Raw genomic sequence first — 17,489 nt, forward strand, 5'->3', positions numbered from 1 at the left:
ACTCAAAATCAATCGGCAGTAAGTTGAGATGCGCAAAATTATTTAATTTATCATGTTAAAGCTTTAATTTTTCGGGAGGATCACTTGACCCTTCTCACTTCCAAGTTTTTGTTACATGATTGTTCGTATTTGGTTTATTATATCAATTTTTTTAAGGTTTTGACCCTTCTGGTCTATTGAAAGTATGATAATTTGATTCTTTGACTTGTATCCTTAGAGATGTAGCTCGTGAATGAAATTTACCATTTTGTACTTTTTTTCCTCTAGTGTGTCAACGATTAATGATTAGCTAATCACATAACCCTGATTATACAGTTTAAGTCTAATCATGTCACATTAGAAATGTAAAAGTTAATATACATAATACATTTAAAATCGTCATCAACGAGCTTTCAAACTATGATTTTGTGTTATTATATAAACTTTTCGTAATTTTTTTTCTTTTTCACTTTAAGCTTCTACATATTAATTAAGGTTGACCCCTCATGGTGGAATTTCAGGTTTTGCCACTGCACACTCAACATCTCTGAGTTCTGAATTTGGCAAATAACAAATAGAGAAATACAGTGGAAAAAACATGACTTGGTAAACCAAAAATTGATGCACTTTCCTTCATTAAAAAAATCCAGAGTAGATAACAACAGCCAATTTAGGACAACCCCATTGAACTTAATTCTGCTACACGAGCAAAAATGGGACTTTTGTTTTTTCCTTGAAAGGTTGGAAATTTTGGATTCTGATGGACGATTGAATCTACTTTGAAACAAAGTCCCAACTCATCTCTCAAACCCACAAATGTGAAGTACTAATATTTTACCTATGACAAACACATCTGTAGTGGTATGCACTATGGATGGGGTCATTTCCCTCCACAGGGACTTGCTCAGCTCTGCACTTGTACTTGCACCCTCTGCATTCGTTGTAAGTGCATGTTGGTGCTGTGGATCCAATCATCAGTCTCCTTGCATAGTTCATCCTTTCCTTGCTTCTCTATATCCTCAAAATTATAAAGAATCATTGTCAGCAAAATATATCAGAAAATTTATGCTCCTTTTATTTTGATTTATTTATTTGTTTTATATGCCTGTCTATATTCATCACCTGATTTGGTTTTTCTCCTTGTGATGTAGAGAAATCATTGACCCTTTGATTGTGTGGAAGTTCTGCTACTTGAGTTCTGGACCCTGCAGCAACAATGAAACCATAAAATCAAAATGATGAACACAAAAAACAAACTTCGCAGAAGTAATGCTATCAATGCTTGGAAATTTGGTGGCTGGGAGCAAGGAAGAAAAAAAAGGAGGAGAATTTTGGGCAACTAACACCCATTTAGACCAGGTGGCTAGGTGAGTGTGCCCGCCCATGTACCTAAGTTGAAATCCTCGTTCCCGTATTACAATAGTTTAGACTATCGTTTTTATAAAAATACAATATTTGAAAAAACCAAGAAGCTGGAGTCAAACATTGGGCAACAACCAATTTGGAAAGAGGCAGAACTTTTAATTTTAATTTTAATTTTATGAAAGAAACAATTTAGATAACAAAAGGGAAAGAAGGAAAGAGTTTAATTAGCAATGGATAACCTTGTACAACATAAGCTGCAAAGAGTAAAAGTGTTGTGAAGAATGGTAAGAGTAGTTCAAGTCTTGTGGATTTGGCCATCTTTTTCCTTTTCCCTTTGAATGAGAGATGAAATATTTGTGGTCGATATACTGGAAGGATAAGAAGTGAAGGAGAAGGAGAGGGAGAGGTGTGTCGCAATAAGCTAAGCTGCTGAACCAGTGAAGAGATAGGGTGGCAAAAATCTGTGCAGTACTCGGACTCGGAGGGAGGCACGCATGCACCTACAAGTTAAGGACCCCTTGGGACTATATAACCTAGAAATTATGCCTCTTCGCTCAGAACCCTGGGGACCATATAAGGGAATCTTTGGTGTGAATTGACTGTAATTCCCATAGCTTATGATGTCATGCTAGGGATGGCAATGGGACGGGGTGAGGATGGAGTGTTCATAACCATATTTTTTAAAGAAAACTAACGAAAAGTAAAAAAAAAAAAAAAATTTACTTTTAATGAAAAATGAAAAATAAAGATGTAGTGAAAAGTACCAAAAAAATGTAAAAATATGATTTTTCGTTAAAAATGAATAGTACCGAAAATGTTTCGTTAAAATTCCATTTTTAAACAGGAATTTACCCGCCTCCACAGAGGTTAGTACCTCCAAACCTGCACTAGTCAACTAGCTTATCTTGAAATTTTATTTAATTAGTGTATTTTCTACTCATATGTATATATAAACAAGAAATTCTATATATACTAAAACCCAAACAGGGGAACACTATTCATGAATAGTGAAAGTAACAGTGATCTGACGAAAGTGCCCCTGCTTAGTCTGTTTAATTTCAATTGCGCCATGTTTTACACGTGTTTGTCATCGGTGAAATGGAAGCAGGTTGAGAAATCTGGGGTGTTCCACCTGCTTCCTTGCTGTTCTTTTCCTCTTCTGGACTCTTCTTTTCCCATCGACTTCTCTATCACTATCTCGCAACCAACTACAACACCGATTCACCCTCCATTTCTCCCGCTTAGCAAAAGAAAATCAAAGGGGTTCACCTCCTTGGGTTCCGTAAGATGCTTCTCTCTTTCTTCTTCTCTTCTTCTCTTCTTCCATCTTTTCGTTCGCCGAAGCAACTAAAAATAAAAAACCTACTCGCAGCTTCTTCCTCCTGATTTCGGAGCTTCTCTCTCTTCCTCTCTCTCTCTATCTATCTCTCTCTCCTCCATTGAAGCACCTCCATACACAGGTATCGTTTCTCCCGTAATTATATATTTAATTATTTGAAAGTTAGTTCTTCTGTGTAAAATTCTTGAGCGTTTGATTACTTGCAATTTTCAATTTTCTACGATATAGGATTTTTGGATAATTTTTTCGATTCTCTCTCTCGCCATTCTCAGTTTTTGCTATTATGAACCCTAGCTTTCTTTGTCTCGAAACGGCGGTTTGTCTCTGTAGACATCGAAATTTCGGTAAATAAATGTTGACCGATAAATCAAAGTTTCAGCGCTCATGTATTACATAAATTTTACACGTAGCGTGTGTCTACAAAAAATCGAGAATCATTGGAAAAGTCATCAAACAGGACACGTGTCAACACCTGGCAGAAACGACTTATTTCATCTGGAATATTATATTCAAAATTAGGCCTTGGAAAATTCTATAAATAGAAGCCAATTTCATTCATTTGGGGGAGGAATTCATATTACACCTTGAAGCTCTGAAGCTCTGAAACTCCCAAGCTCTCAAGCAAATCCCTAAGGATCAAGAAAGCCCTTTTCGTTCTTCATCAAATCCTCCTTCAAGATCAAGCCCCGACGACCCTTGAAGAAAGTCGTTCTTCGTTCTTCGTTCTTCGTTCATCATTATTCCAAGATCAAGCCCCGACGGCCCCTTGGATCAACAATCATCCACCTTCAAGATCAAGCCTCGACGGCCCCTTGAAGAACTTCCACCAAATTCAAGATCAAGCCCCGACGGCCATTGAAGAAAGTGTTCTTCGTTCTTCGTTCATCATTCTTCCAAGATCAAGCCCCGACGGCCCCTTGAAGAACTTCCACCAAATTCAAGATCAAGCCCCGACGGCCCTTGAAGAAAGTGTTCTTCGTTCATCGTTCTTCTAAGATCAAGCCCCGACGGCCCCTTGGATCAACAACATCAACAAATCCACACGTCCAACCGTTCTTCAAGATCAAGCCCAAAAGCCCTTGGAGATCCGTTCATCATTGTTCTTCAAAGATCAAGCCCAAAAGCCCCTTTGAAGATCCGCTCAAATCCACCTTCAAGATCAAGTCCACGGCCCTTGAAGAACGTTCATCCTTAGATCAAGCCCAACGACCTTTTGGATCAATCGCACATCCACAAATCAACACCTTACGGAGATTGAATCAGAGGATCAAATTTAAGAGAGATTGTAACCCAAAATCATCAAATACAAATATTTGTTTGTGCACGTTGTTCTTGTCGCTTTCGTTTCAGGAAATTTTCGTGTTCATAAATTGGCACACCCAGTGGGACAATCTTTACCTCTCATCTCTTTCCCTGTTTAAAAAATTTAAGCACATTTCCAAAAGTAATGGCATCAAGGAAGGCTCAAACTGTTCCCGCAACCGGCGCAAAGAACAAGAGCGTCCTCATCACAAGTGGTGTCACTTTGGGCATCACGACTCGAAGCAAGACAAGAGCTACTTCTGCCGCCTCCTTCACCTCTGCATCTACTCTGCCAAGGGAACAAGAGCACTCAAGGTACGAGCCTGTAATCACCTTAGCCTCACTAAGGGCACCAGGGGAGGAGAGCCCAAGGAAGTACTCTAAATCCATGCTCTCTGATGCTGACTCAAGCGGTAGTTCAACCATGCAAGTTATGACCATTGGAGCAACTTCAATCGATGAGCAGCTGGCTCAGATGAATGAAGCAATCGCAAGGCTAACCCGAACTGTGGAAGAAAAAGACTTGCAAATTGCAGCACTCGTCAACCGACTAGAGGCGCAGGACGGCGAGAAACCCAACCCGAAGATTGATCCTCTAAAGAAGGAAGACGATGAAGAAGATGAGCCTATAGTGGAGAAAGCTGAAGAAAAGCTGAAACTCGACCCAACAACAACGCTCATGGGATTTCTCTCCATCAAGCAGTTGTAGGAGATGATCGCCACCACCGTCAAGGTGCAGTACGAAGGGAGCTCACATGCCTCCATGTTGTACTCGAAGCCTTACTCCAGGAAGATCGACGACTTAAGGATGCCGATGGGCTATCAACCGTCGAAGTTTATGCAATTTGACGGAAAGGGAAACCCGAAGCAACATGTCGCACATTTCATCGAAACCTGCAACAATACAGGGATGAAGGGAGATTACCTCGCCAAGCAGTTTGTGCGCTCGTTAAAAGGAAACGCCTTTGAGTGGTACACGGACCTGGAGCCTGAGTCCATCAACAGTTGGGAACAGTTGGAAAGGGAATTCCTCAACCGCTTTTACAGTACCCGCCACACTGTGAGCATGCTAGAGCTGACGAGCACAAAGCAATGGAGGGAGGAACCAGTCATGGACTACATCAACCGATGGCGTAATCTAAGCCTCGATTGTAAGGACAGGCTCTCCGAGATTTCTTCAATTGTGATGTGCATCCAGGGCATGCAATGGGGTTTACAATACATCATTCAAGGTATCAAACCACGAACTTTTGAAGAATTAGCCACCCGTGCCCACGACATGGAACTGAGCATCGCCCACCATGGAAAGAATGAGCCAATCACCGATTTCAAAAGGGATAAGGTGTTTACTTCAAGAGCAGACAATCATGGGAAAAAGCCCGCCAATGAAGCTTTTACCACCAATACCACCCCTATCAAGACCTCGTCCGCACCCGTCAAAATCTCCTTCAATAACAAAGCAAAGGAGATAAAAAGAAGTGAGCATTCCCACACCCAAGATAGGTACAAAAACACTTTAAGGGAACTGGAGCAGAAGGTATACCCTTTTCCGGACTCCGACATGGACGCAATGCTGGACGACTTGCTGGAGAAGAAGGTGATTGAGTTGCCTGAATGCAAACGCCCTGAAGAGATGAATCGTACCAACGATCCCAAGTACTGCAAGTACCATCGTATCGTGGGTCATCATGTGGGCAAATGTTTCATCCTAAAAGAACTCATCATGAAGTTGGCACAGCAAGGGCGGATTAAGCTCGACCTAGAAAACACAACCGCAACGCATACCACTATGATCGTGTTCGGATCCTTTGATCCCGTGCCTCTTCAAGAAATACCCGACCATTCCTATCAATGCACAAGCTACACGGAACTTTCTGCACAACCATCATTGGGGGCAAACGATCAGGATGCACCTATCGATGATGAAGAATGGTGGACATTGGTGACCTATAAGAAAACGAAGAAGCCAAGACCACAAGCTATAAAGCCAAAGGGGGAGCAAGCGAGAAAGCACCGCCGCCGCAACAATAGGAAGCCTAAAAAAAGCATAAGAGCTGCTAAGCCAACATATACTGGGGAACCTATGGAGCAAGAGCCACGTATTCCCGTCTCCTTGCACGAATACTTCCCGGAGGACTTCTTCCAACAGTGCACTATCACTGCATGTCACATGGTCGAAGTAGAAATGGAAGAACCCTTAAAAGGCAAAGTTGTCATCACTGAGGGGGAAAAGACTCTTACAACTGAAGAAGGTCTGCCAACACACTTTAGCATCGAGGAAGCGCTCCAGTTGCCAAAAAAGATGCGAAAAGCACTGGCAGCAGTCTTGGCAAGTTCCGACGACCATGAACTGCAAGAAAGCAAGAACGAAAGCTTGAAGCTTCGACCACGTGAATGTGCCACATGATGTGATGCCGAGGACGCAATCCACTTCACTGACGAAGACTTGCTGCTAGGATCCAAGCCTCACAACCGACCTCTCTTCATTTCTGGTTACGTAAGGGAGCATAAAGTTAGCCGCATGCTTATGGATGGCGGATCAGCCATAAATATCATGCCAAAGTCAACAATGACCACAATCGGCATCAAGGTTGATGAACTATCCCTAAGCCGTCTACTAATCCAAGGTTTTAACCAAGGAGGACAAAGAGCGATGGGCATGATCCGAGTAGAGATGACCATTGGTGAACTCAAATCAAGCACAATATTCCACATGATTGATGCAAGAAATTCCTACAGTTTGCTCTTAGGAAGGCATTGGAGCCGAATCATATTTCGCGGACGCCAAGTTCTACATGGATGAAGACATGGTGCCCGAAACTCTTCCAAAAGAGATCAAATTCATGGGCAAAGCAACACCTAAAAAATAGGAGTGGCAAGCCGTGCCCAAGAAGCAAGAAAAAGAAGCTATGCCATCTTCAAGCAAAAACGACGATGAGCTTGCTAAACCTGCAACAACCAGAGGGAATAGGACGCCCTCAAATGGACCAAACATACCCGTTTTCTGATACATCCCAACGTCGAGAAGAAAGAATGGTCAATCCCCGTTTGAAACTGCAGCAAGCAAAGCCGATGCACAGCGGCACATGGATAATGTAAAGTTGCTCAAAACAAATGCAGTTTTGCCTCTGACACAGCTAAGCGACATTAAGGTGGCAAAACCATCACAAGGCTTCATAAAAGGCCTGCCAAAGGGGGTAGAACCAAGCTTTCTCCCAACCAAGAGGACCGAAGAAGGTTTTGATCCAAACGCCTACAAACTCATGTCGAAAGCTGGGTACAACTTCACCTCCTCTGCAAATTTGGGAAAGAAGGATTTGAACACCATCAAAGACAACGAACGTGATCTTACTAAAACTCAGAAGAAGTTGGAGGAGCATGGTTACGGGGTCAACAATAACAAAGCTGGACTTGGCTTCACACCAAATGCACCGGTGAAGATCTTCAGCAAGGCAAAAAATGCTAGCGCTCAACACATCAGTGTGAGCATTATACAAGATAAAGATGAGCCTCGACCTACCCCCCAGATGTCAGTATTCGATAGAATGAAATTTCAAGGACCAGAGTTTCGGCACCTAAACTCATTGGCGGTCAAAACAGAACTTCAGTCTTCAAAAGGCTTAACACGTCAGTATCTCGAAGCTCTGTTTTCAAAAGGTTATCAAAACCTAATAAGCAAAGCAATACGACTAGCTTTCCTCCACGACAGTCAGTTATGGAAAGACTTGGAGAAGCCAAAGAGTCTTCCAAAAGGAGAAAGACGACACCAGAAGTAGAAAAGATCGATCGCCTGGCAGAAAAGGATGACGTTCGAAGTTCCATTCCTTCAAGAATGAAGCGCCAAGCAATTTTGGAGGTTAACACAGTTGGATCACTGAAAGTGAAAAGGTGCACCATCATCCACACTGGACAATCTTCATGCCAACAAGCTCGAAAGGTCAACACTGAAGAAGAGGCCCAAGACGTCTTCCACATCACAATCCAAGAAGGTGAAGAAGATGAAATCCTTGAGGAAGATGTCATTGCAGCACCGTCACAACTCGAAGATGGGGGGCAAGCCACAGTTGACGATCTCAAAGAACTCAACTTAGGCACAAGTGAGGAACCAAAGCCTATCTTCGTAAGTGCATTACTAAGTGCAGACGAGATAGAGAAGTATTACCAGCTGCTATTAGAATACAAGGACGTCTTTGCTTGGACCTACAAGGAAATGCCCGGCCTCGACCCTATCATCGTTGTGCATCATCTTGCAGTCAAACCTAGAACGCGACCAATAAAGCAAACTCAAAGATGCTATCGATCCGAGCTCATCCCACAAATTGAGGCTGAGATTGACAAGTTGATCGAAGCAGGCTTCATTCGAGAGGTGCAATACCCTAAGTGGATCTCCAACATCGTCATAGTTCTTAAGAAATCTGGACAAATACGTGTTTGCGTAGACTTCCGAGACCTCAATGATGCTTGCCCAAAGGATGACTTCCCCTTGCCAATCATTGAAATCATGGTGGACGCGACCACTGGCCATGAGGCACTATCATTCATGGACGGCTCTTCTGGATACAATCAAATTCGTATGGCTCTTGAAGATGAGGAACTAACAACCTTTCGCACTTCAAAAGGTATCTACTGCTACAAGGTGATGCCCTTTGGCCTGAAGAATGCTGGAGCTACATATCAACGCGTAATGCAGAAGATCTTCAATGACATGCTACACAAGAATGTAGAATGTTATGTAAACGATGTGGTGGTCAAGACAAAGAAAAGACCAGATCACTTGAAGGATTTGAGAGTAGTGTTCGAAAGGTTACGAAAATACAACCTCAAGATGAACCCGTTAAAATGTGCATTTGGCGTCACATCTGGAAAGTTCCTCGGCTTCATTGTCAAGCTTCGTGGCATTGAAGTGGATCAATCAAAGATCAAGGCCATTCAAAGCATGCCCGAGCCAAGAAACCTGCATGAGTTGAAAAGTCTACAAGGACGACTAGCCTTCATCAGACGCTTCATCTCCAACCTTGCAGGGCGTTGTTAACCGTTCAGTCGACTCATGAAGAAAGATGTTCCATTCGTATGGGACAAAGCATGCAACAATGCTTTAGAAAGCATAAAGAAGTATTTATCAAGTCCACCTGTCCTGGGGGCACCTGTACCAGGGAAACCGCTCATATTGTACATTGCTGCTCAGGAAAGTTCAGTTGGAGCACTCTTGGCACAGGAAAACGAATCCCAGAAAGAATGAGCGCTCTACTACCTTAGTCGAACGCTCACCGGCGCTGAGTTGAACTACTCCCCAATAGAAAAAATGTGCCTTGCCTTGATGTTTGCCATCCAGAAACTCAGACATTACATGCATGCTTACACCATCCACTTGGTTGCTAAAGCTGACCCGGTCAAATATGTCATGTCTAAGCCAGTTTTGACAGGACGACTAGCTAAATGGGCATTGCTTCTCAATCAATACGAGATCATCTACGTCCCAGTTAAAGCCGTCAAGGGACAACCACTAGCAGACTTCCTTGCCGACCATCCAATCCCAGCCGATTGGAAAATCTCAAACGACTTACCTGACGAAGAGGTGTTCTACATCGACATATTCCCGACATGGACGATGTTCTTCGACGGATCTGCACGAGCAGACGGAGCGGGGGCAGGAGTAGTATTCATGTCGCCACAAAGGCAAATACTACCTTATTCATTCCAACTAAGCGAATTATGCTCCAACAACGTCGCTGAGTACCAAGCACTGATCATCGGGCTCCAAATGGCAATCAACATGGAAATCACAGCCCTTGAGATATATGGCGACTCCAAGCTCAAAATCAATCAACTCTTGACTAAATATGAGGTTAGGAAAGATGATATCGTCCCATACTTCCAGCTGGCAACACAATTACTACAAAGATTTGAGGCCGTAACACTAGAACACGTGCCAAGAAAAGAGAATAAAATGGCAGACGCTTTCGCCAACCTAGCCTCGAGCATAACGTTAGGAGAAGACGAAGCTACAAACGTGCCAGTCTGCCAAAGATGGGTAATCCCGCCAGTCACTGAAATGGTACTAAGTGATACAAACATTATTTCCATACTTCCGGTCAACGTTGAAGAATGGAGACAGCCGCTGATCAACTTCTTGGAGCATGGAATACTTCCAGATGATCCAAAACACCGCTCTGAAGTACGTCGACGAGCGCTTCGCTTCCTCTATTACAAAGGGACACTCTACCAGCGATCTTTTGAAGGAGTACTTCTGAGATGCTTAGGCGAGGAAGAAGCCAATCAAGCCATGGAAGAAGCACACTCAGGAATATGTGGAGCTCATCAGTCCGGACCGAAGCTTCATTTCCAGCTCAAAAGAATGGGTTACTACTGGCCAAGCATGGTAAAGGACTGCCTAGAACACGCCAAAAGGTGCCAAGCCTGCCAATTTCACGCCAACTTCATACATCAACCGCCTGAACCATTACACCCTACAGCTACTTCATGGCCATTCGATGCATGGGGATTAGACGTAGTAGGACCAATTGCGCCAATGTCATCTGCAGGAAAAGATTACATCCTGGCTGCAACAGATTACTTCTCCAAGTGGGCTGAAGCCATACCCCTGAAGGAAGTCAAGAAGGAAACTGTCGTCCGTTTCATCAAGGAACATATCATCCACCGATATGGTGTGCCTCGCTACATTGTCACTAACAACGGAAAACAGTTCTCCAACCGACTCGTGGACGAGCTCTGCGAGAAATACAAGTTCAAGCAGCACAAATCCTCCATGTATCATGCTCCGGCCAACGGTCTTGCAGAAGCATTTAACAAGACATTGTGCAACCTCCTGAAGAGGGTAATCGGCAGAACAAAGAAAGACTGGCATGAAAGAATAGGCGAAGCACTTTGGGCATATAGGACGACATATAGAACGCCTACCCAAGCTACACCTTATTCTCTCATATATGGCGTGGAAGCTGTTCTACCGCTCGAAAATCAAATCCCCTCGCTAAGGATGGCTATACAAGAAGGCTTGACTGACGAAGAGAATGCAAAGTTGCGCCTTCAAGAGCTGGAAGCACTGGATGAGAAAAGACTCGAAGCCCAGCAACACTTGGAATGTTATCAAGCACGACTCTCCAAAGCCTTCAACAAGAAAGTTTTCCCTCGTTCTTTTCAAATGGGAGATCTCGCCCTTTCATTGCGTAGGCCTATCATCACAACTCACAAGACAAAGAGCAAGTTCACGTCAAAATGGGATGGACCATACGTAATACAAGAAGTCTACACCAATGGCGCCTACTTAATCATGGCGGAAGGCGGCTTGAAGATTGGCCTTATCAATGGCAGATTCTTGAAACGCTACTACCCCTGAAAGGCAACAACTCATGCTCTTTGTTCGCACGAGCCTAAACTGCATGAACCAAAGCTCCTGACCTGCAAGAGCATAAACTTTGTACGGTAAAATCATCATCGAAATCATCATCAAAATCATCATCAAAATCATCATTAAAATCATCATCAAAATCACTGTTAAATTCATCACTCATTTGAACTACGTTATGACTTGATCCCTCCTCAACAGAGGGTACATAGGCAACTTGAAGCATCAAAACTTCAAGTACAGTCACACCATTTAAAAAATATATATATATAACACTTTGAAGATTGAAGAGCAAATTCAAGAACATAAGTGCTTTATTTCTTTAGAAGAAGGAGTCGGCTCCAAAGCCTTATTAAAAAAAAAAACATAAGGCACTACTTGAAAACTATGTCCTTAAAACTACGAAGGCGCTCTTCAAGCGAGCCTTCCAAAGTCTTCAAAGTCTTCAAAGTCTCTACCTCGGTGGGAGACAAGATGGGCAACTCCATAGCCATGCCTTTCTCTCGTTCTAGGCACGAAATCTCCTCTTGGTACTGAGAAAGTGCAGTTCCCTGCTCCGCAAGAACACTTTCAAGTTGTGATGCTTCGATTACCAACTGCTCCCGCTGTCGCACCAATGCATCTAGACGCCCCTGGACAGAAGTTAAAGAAGCCTCCGTGACTTGATAATTTCCTGAAACAGCTTGCTGAAAAGACCGGACTTGAGCCAGTGACGAGTTTATCGTTGCTAGCTAATGAGCTCTAACATCTGGACTAAACTTCTCCAAGAAAATAGCACGCAAGGAAGAATACTCAGTCGAGGCAGCCATAAGTTCGGCAATCTTGATCTTCAAGGATGAGGAATCAACGTTAAGGTTGTCAATCACAGAAACAAACTTCAACAAATCCTCATTGAGCAACGTAAGGTCTTCCAGTGGACACTTAGAAATCCTCGCTTCAATATGGCCATTGATCTCCATTGCCGCACCAAGACTGATGCGATGGATGAGTCGCTCAGTACCGCTAAGGTTCGGCCCTCTTAAAGAGATCTCAGAGCTAGCTAGCAAAGATGTTGGATGCATGATAGGTTCTTGCATACCTCCACCTACACATGGCAAACTCGAGAAGTTCGGCGGATTTGGAACAAGCTCTGCACCAGGCGGATCCCCGATCTCCCTGTCTGTAGGTAGGTCGCCTACAAATAGCATCTCCGTATAGGAATAAACATCTGCAGTTGCCAAATCAAAATGACGGGAAGGCCCAACCTAAAGACAACAAAGAAAGATGTTAGAAACAAAAGCCAAAATCATAAAAGCAGAAGAAATCATGAGAGAAAATAAAGTACATACATCTCTCTCAAATGGCGTACGGTCATCGAATTAATGAGGTCTAAACACTTCTTTCTTCTTATGACGAAAATTGACATCACTGTCAGCCTGAGCATCCTCAAGTGGTCGCTTGTTTGAAACTTGTTGATGCTGCTGCAAAATAAATCCATCTTCGTGCGAGTCACCTTCATCTCCTGCCTCTTCAGAAGCATCCGAATGTCGAGAAGACAAGCATGGGCGTTGAGGAGCTAAAGCTACAGGTCTATCTCACAAATGAGTGACACTCGCACAATCAAAAGGTACCAACTGCGTAGGAACCACAGAATAACCCTCTTTTAACGCATCATGATGTGAATGGGAAGAATTGGTACCACTTGTCGTCCCTAAATTCTCATAATATACCTTTGACCACCAACGTATGTAAACACGGGTTACTGGATTACTCTTGAACTCGTCCTTAGTCGGCAGAGTGATAGAAGCATTTGTACATGCACGGGTACACGACTCCCAATGCATATACACGACTTGCAAGGATTCTGATCGAGCTTTCTCCCTCAACGTGCCTGGCACATTTTGGACAAAACCAAATTGCCTACTAAAGCGGTGAGGACTGTACGGCTGAATAATACATCGGTCTTCTTGCCGCAAAGAAACATACCCTGAGCGGAGACTTATAAGGTAAGACAAGTCTGAAAAGTGGATATGTGAATCATCTATGATGTCTCGCCGCACCGTGCCAAACCTCGCCAGGCGATCCATCTTCAATCCTTCACAACTTCTAAATAATGTTTGCGCCTGCTGATCGTCGAGACTCTTCGCAGAAAACACGCCAGAATACTTCGTCATCAAAGGTCCCAGCTTGACTACGGAAGGCCCAGACTTGTCTAAAGTTGACGAAAAAAATGAGTACCAAAGTACTCACCCAACCAACCGTACACATAATGGTAAGGAAGTACCGCATCACGATCTTCAGTGCTTGCCAAGTCCGAAACAACTCTTAAGCCGTCATAAATATTGGCTAAGACCGGTATAGCAAGGCTAAAAGATTCGCCTGCAGCCATCTTGCTAGCAACTTTGAAGACTCCGGGACGAATCAAGTTGACATCGTCTTTAGGGAAGACAAACTTACAAAGCCAATAAGCTAAGAATGCAGCTAAGTAAGATTCTTCCAAGTGCTCTAACGCCACGTCGAGATCCTCAAATGTCCTTAACTCGTTAGGGGTACGGCGCCCAGCTAGACTAATGATGCTTGACGGATCAGAATCTCCCTTAGGCCTGGTTGTTTTGTTACGACCATTTTTTTTCGAAGGCCTCTTGTACTTCACAGCAACCCAATACCAAAACCGGATCCACGAAGAAATCTTCACGCCTGACTTACCGGGGGCCTCTTGGAAAAGCTTATGGTACGCCCAGAACAAATAACGGCAGCTCGCAGGCAATCCTCGACTGTTGCGACAAGAAAACTCCTCCACACTAGGAACAACCTCGTCATAAAATTTTCCCTGGATGGGCAGACCCCCTAGCTTGTGGAGATCCCTAAGTGAAATCGACATCTCCCCTCGAGCCGTGTGAAGCGTGTTGGTCGCTGAACACCAATGCTCAAAGAATGCACGAATGACGGAAGGATGGCGATCATAACTAAACAAAGATGCGTATACAGCATGATAAAGGCCTGTGTTGGTAAGTACATCTTTGGAGCGGCTCAAGACATCTTCAAGCCATTCCCAATAAAACTCAACGAAGGCGGCTCCTCCAGTAGTCGACAGAGTGCTATTCCAAGCTATAGCTCCGCTACGAATACGATCACCAAGAAGCTTAGACTTAACCAAAGGGTTGGCACGATCATGGTGCGAAGAGTTCAAGATAAGAACCCTTGATCTGCACACCTTCCTCTTTGTAGTTGGTCGAACGGAGTCTACCAGCTCCCAAGATACCTCAGAAGACCACGACTTAATATGCATGGAGTTGTCTTTTATGGGAAAAACAAGTGCCTTAGGGCCAGTCAGTGGCGCATAAAGCTTCAATGTCGTTCCACTATCTTGTGGATCGCCTTCCTTCGCAAGAATGGTGATGGTGTTGTTTTTAAAGCACTTAAGAAACACCATGACTGCAACGGAAAAGTCAGCCACAAAGCTTGAATAGGCACGGCAAAGTGGGCAGTTACAAGACGATCATTCAAAGCACGTTACAGTAGCAAAGAAACCAAAATGCCACACAATCGCACTACGCAACCGCGCAGTGACTACGCAAACAATTTCCTACACCGCACGGCGACGTCATCGCCAAAAGAAAACTGTGACCAAAAGGAATTACACAGCGAAGCCCCGCTGCAGTCTCTTGCACAGCACCACACGGCAGCGCACCACCGAGGGAAAACTGTAATCAAAAGGCACTACACAGCGAAACTCCATTGCAGTCTCTGGCACAAGCACTAGGCAACCTACTCACTCCGCCACCAACAATCACACCTCTGAAAGCTTCATGAGGGTCCCAGCATAATGCTCTGCCTTTTTTAAAAAAACTTAAGGATTCCCGGCATCCCAACAAAGAAATCCATCAGTGAGGGCACAAACACACTGTGCATAAAAATAGACACATGATATGGTATTATATGTGTGTGCGTATATGGGTGTGTGTGCATATATATATATATATATATATATATATAAGACATGGCAACCAAGTTCCATATACAAATATATATAATGTGTACACAATAATGGTGACGGGACGTTCAAAACTTCCACATACATACATATATATATATATATATATATATATATATATATGGCTTGAAAAGACGCAAATAGTGATGGTGATGGGACGATTGAAGGAATATATATATATATTCTGGCATCATAAACAGATTATATATATATATATGAGGTCCAAAAAAAAAAAAAAAAAAAAAACATACCTAAAAGCTTGTTGTTGCTGCACCACGATGTCAACCATCTGCATCCTCCCTCTGCTTCCGCTCATTGCCAAAGCACCATATAGGGGTATATATAGAAAAAAAAAAGAGAAGGTGTTGGCCAAAAAAAAAAAGGGGGGGGGGGGTTTCAGGAATGGTGCGGATTGCACCATATGAAAAAATAATATAAGAAATAATGGGTGGGATGGTGCGGATTGCACCATATGAAAAAGAATAAAAAATAATATATAAATAATAGGTGGGATGGTGCAGATTGCACCAAATGAAAAAGAATAAAAAAAGAATATATAAATAATAGGTGGGATGGTGCGGATTGCAACATCTGAAAAGAAAAAAAAAAAAAATATATATATATATATATATAATAGTGGGTGGTGCATGATTTAATAAAAAATAATAATAAATATAAAAAAGGGGGATGGTGCGGATTGCACCATCTGAAAAGAAAAAATATAACAAAAAATAATATAGTAGGTGGTGCATAAAAAAAAAAATAAAAAAAAATGCATTGAGAGAAGTAAAATCCATTTTATTTATTTCTCTGGAAAGATTACATAAAATTGCATTCTACATGTAAACAAAAAAAAAATTTACAAATGTGCAAGCAGCAAATATGAGGGGGCCTTCATTGATCAGATGGCGCCTTATCACTCGGCGGAACTCCGGGAAGAAGAGGAGTCGGAGGTTGATCATTGGGAGCTTCATTACGCGGTACAGCCCTAGAAGATGAAGGCAAATGCTGTTGGAACAAACCCACAAACCTATGATGATCAAGTAAAATCTGACCATCGGATTTTTGCATCTGGTCAATCTTCCTCTTCATGTTTGTAGCATAGTTATGTGCAAACCTGTGTAATTGTTTATTCTCATGCTTGAGCCCTCTAATCTCCTGTTTGAGACTCATCACTTCAGCCGCCAATGATTCAACTTGACGAGTTCGAGCAAATAGGCGTTGGGCCATATTAGACACAGAACCTGCACACTGCACACTGAGAGCCAGAGAATCCTTAACAGCCAACTCATCAGACCGTTTGGAAAGCAGTTTGTTAACTTTGGGAGTGACAAGGTTCTGGGCCACCACCGCAGCGGTCATATCATTCTTCATCACCGAGTCCCCGACGATAAGAGGACCAGTAGGGGATATGAAGGATGGGCGCCATATGTTGTCTGGAGAAGGCGGGACTGCCTCTTCACCAAGATTCAAGTAAAAACGACGGTCGGAGGGTCCATACATTTTCAAAGTGTTGAAGAAGTACAAGAAGGGAGTCTCTACAAGCAAAAAAAAAATTCAAATGTGCTTTGAAACGAACTACATGCCTCTATAAAAAATCAGCACTCGACGGGATTTCAGAGATCGAAGAGGCGAGCTCAGAATTCGAAGAGGCCAATTCAAAAATCGAAGAGGCAAGCTCAGAAATCGGAGAGGCATCTTGCTTTTCCAGACGCATGCACCCGTCACACGCAAACTCAGCTTTGCAGAAATCACGGGCAATTTTTCGAAGCGCCGATCCTAGATATCGAAAAGGCGCCAGTCTTTTTCAGCCTCGTGAACACCTGTCACATGCACACTCAGCTTGGCGAAAATTACGGACAATTTGTCGAAGATTTCTGATAAAGAAGAAAGCACGTGAAGCCATACTGATCAATCACTCAATGGTTGCCGACACGAGTGAAAGAATAGTACCTCTATAGGGATTAAAGAACTTCTTATAACTGTCCACCTTCACCCTTCATAGCAAGGCAGACATACAGAACCTTTCTTCATCTAAAAAAAAATGCTTTCCCAACGAAGCCTCTCGAGTCACTCAGTGTTCCTTATTCCTTGGGGTACCTCTGCAAGCAAATGACTCCAAAGCAAAAGTATCTCATATCACTAGGGTAGAAAGTAAGAGTATCTCA

At 43.1% G+C, this 17,489-nt stretch overlaps 1 protein-coding gene across 2 annotated transcripts; it reads right to left on the reverse strand.

Moving 5' to 3' along the window:
* Nucleotides 1-586: 586 nt before the first annotated feature.
* Nucleotides 587-1,870, reverse strand: LOC126621625 (EPIDERMAL PATTERNING FACTOR-like protein 9). Of its 2 annotated transcripts, none has more exons than XM_050290160.1 (3): nucleotides 1,584-1,863; nucleotides 1,102-1,184; nucleotides 587-990 (listed from the first exon to the last, which is right to left on the reverse strand). In XM_050290160.1, the coding sequence occupies exons 1-3, from the start codon at nucleotides 1,660-1,662 to the stop codon at nucleotides 814-816; spliced, it is 339 nt and encodes a 112-aa protein (XP_050146117.1). In that variant the 5' UTR covers nucleotides 1,663-1,863; the 3' UTR covers nucleotides 587-813. The 2 variants fall into 2 exon arrangements, with proteins under 2 accessions (XP_050146117.1, XP_050146118.1); XM_050290161.1 differs by having other exon boundaries at nucleotides 755-997; nucleotides 1,584-1,870.
* Between the last annotated feature and the right edge of the window lie 15,619 nt (nucleotides 1,871-17,489).

Source organism: Malus sylvestris, chromosome 5, assembly GCF_916048215.2.
Source record: "Malus sylvestris chromosome 5, drMalSylv7.2, whole genome shotgun sequence".
NCBI lineage: Eukaryota > Viridiplantae > Streptophyta > Magnoliopsida > Rosales > Rosaceae > Malus > Malus sylvestris.

Bases quoted from the DNA above. Each gene is read 5' to 3' on its own strand.
- LOC126621625 (XM_050290160.1), bottom strand. From the start codon at position 1,662: ATGGCCAAATCCACAAGACTTGAACTACTCTTACCATTCTTCACAACA. The intron at 1,185-1,583 runs GTTATCCATTGC...TTGTTGCTGCAG, and splicing joins TGCAGCTTATGTTGTACAAG to GGTCCAGAACTCAAGTAGCA. The intron at 991-1,101 runs GTGATGAATATA...TTGAGGATATAG, and splicing joins AAGGAGAAAAACCAAATCAG to AGAAGCAAGGAAAGGATGAA.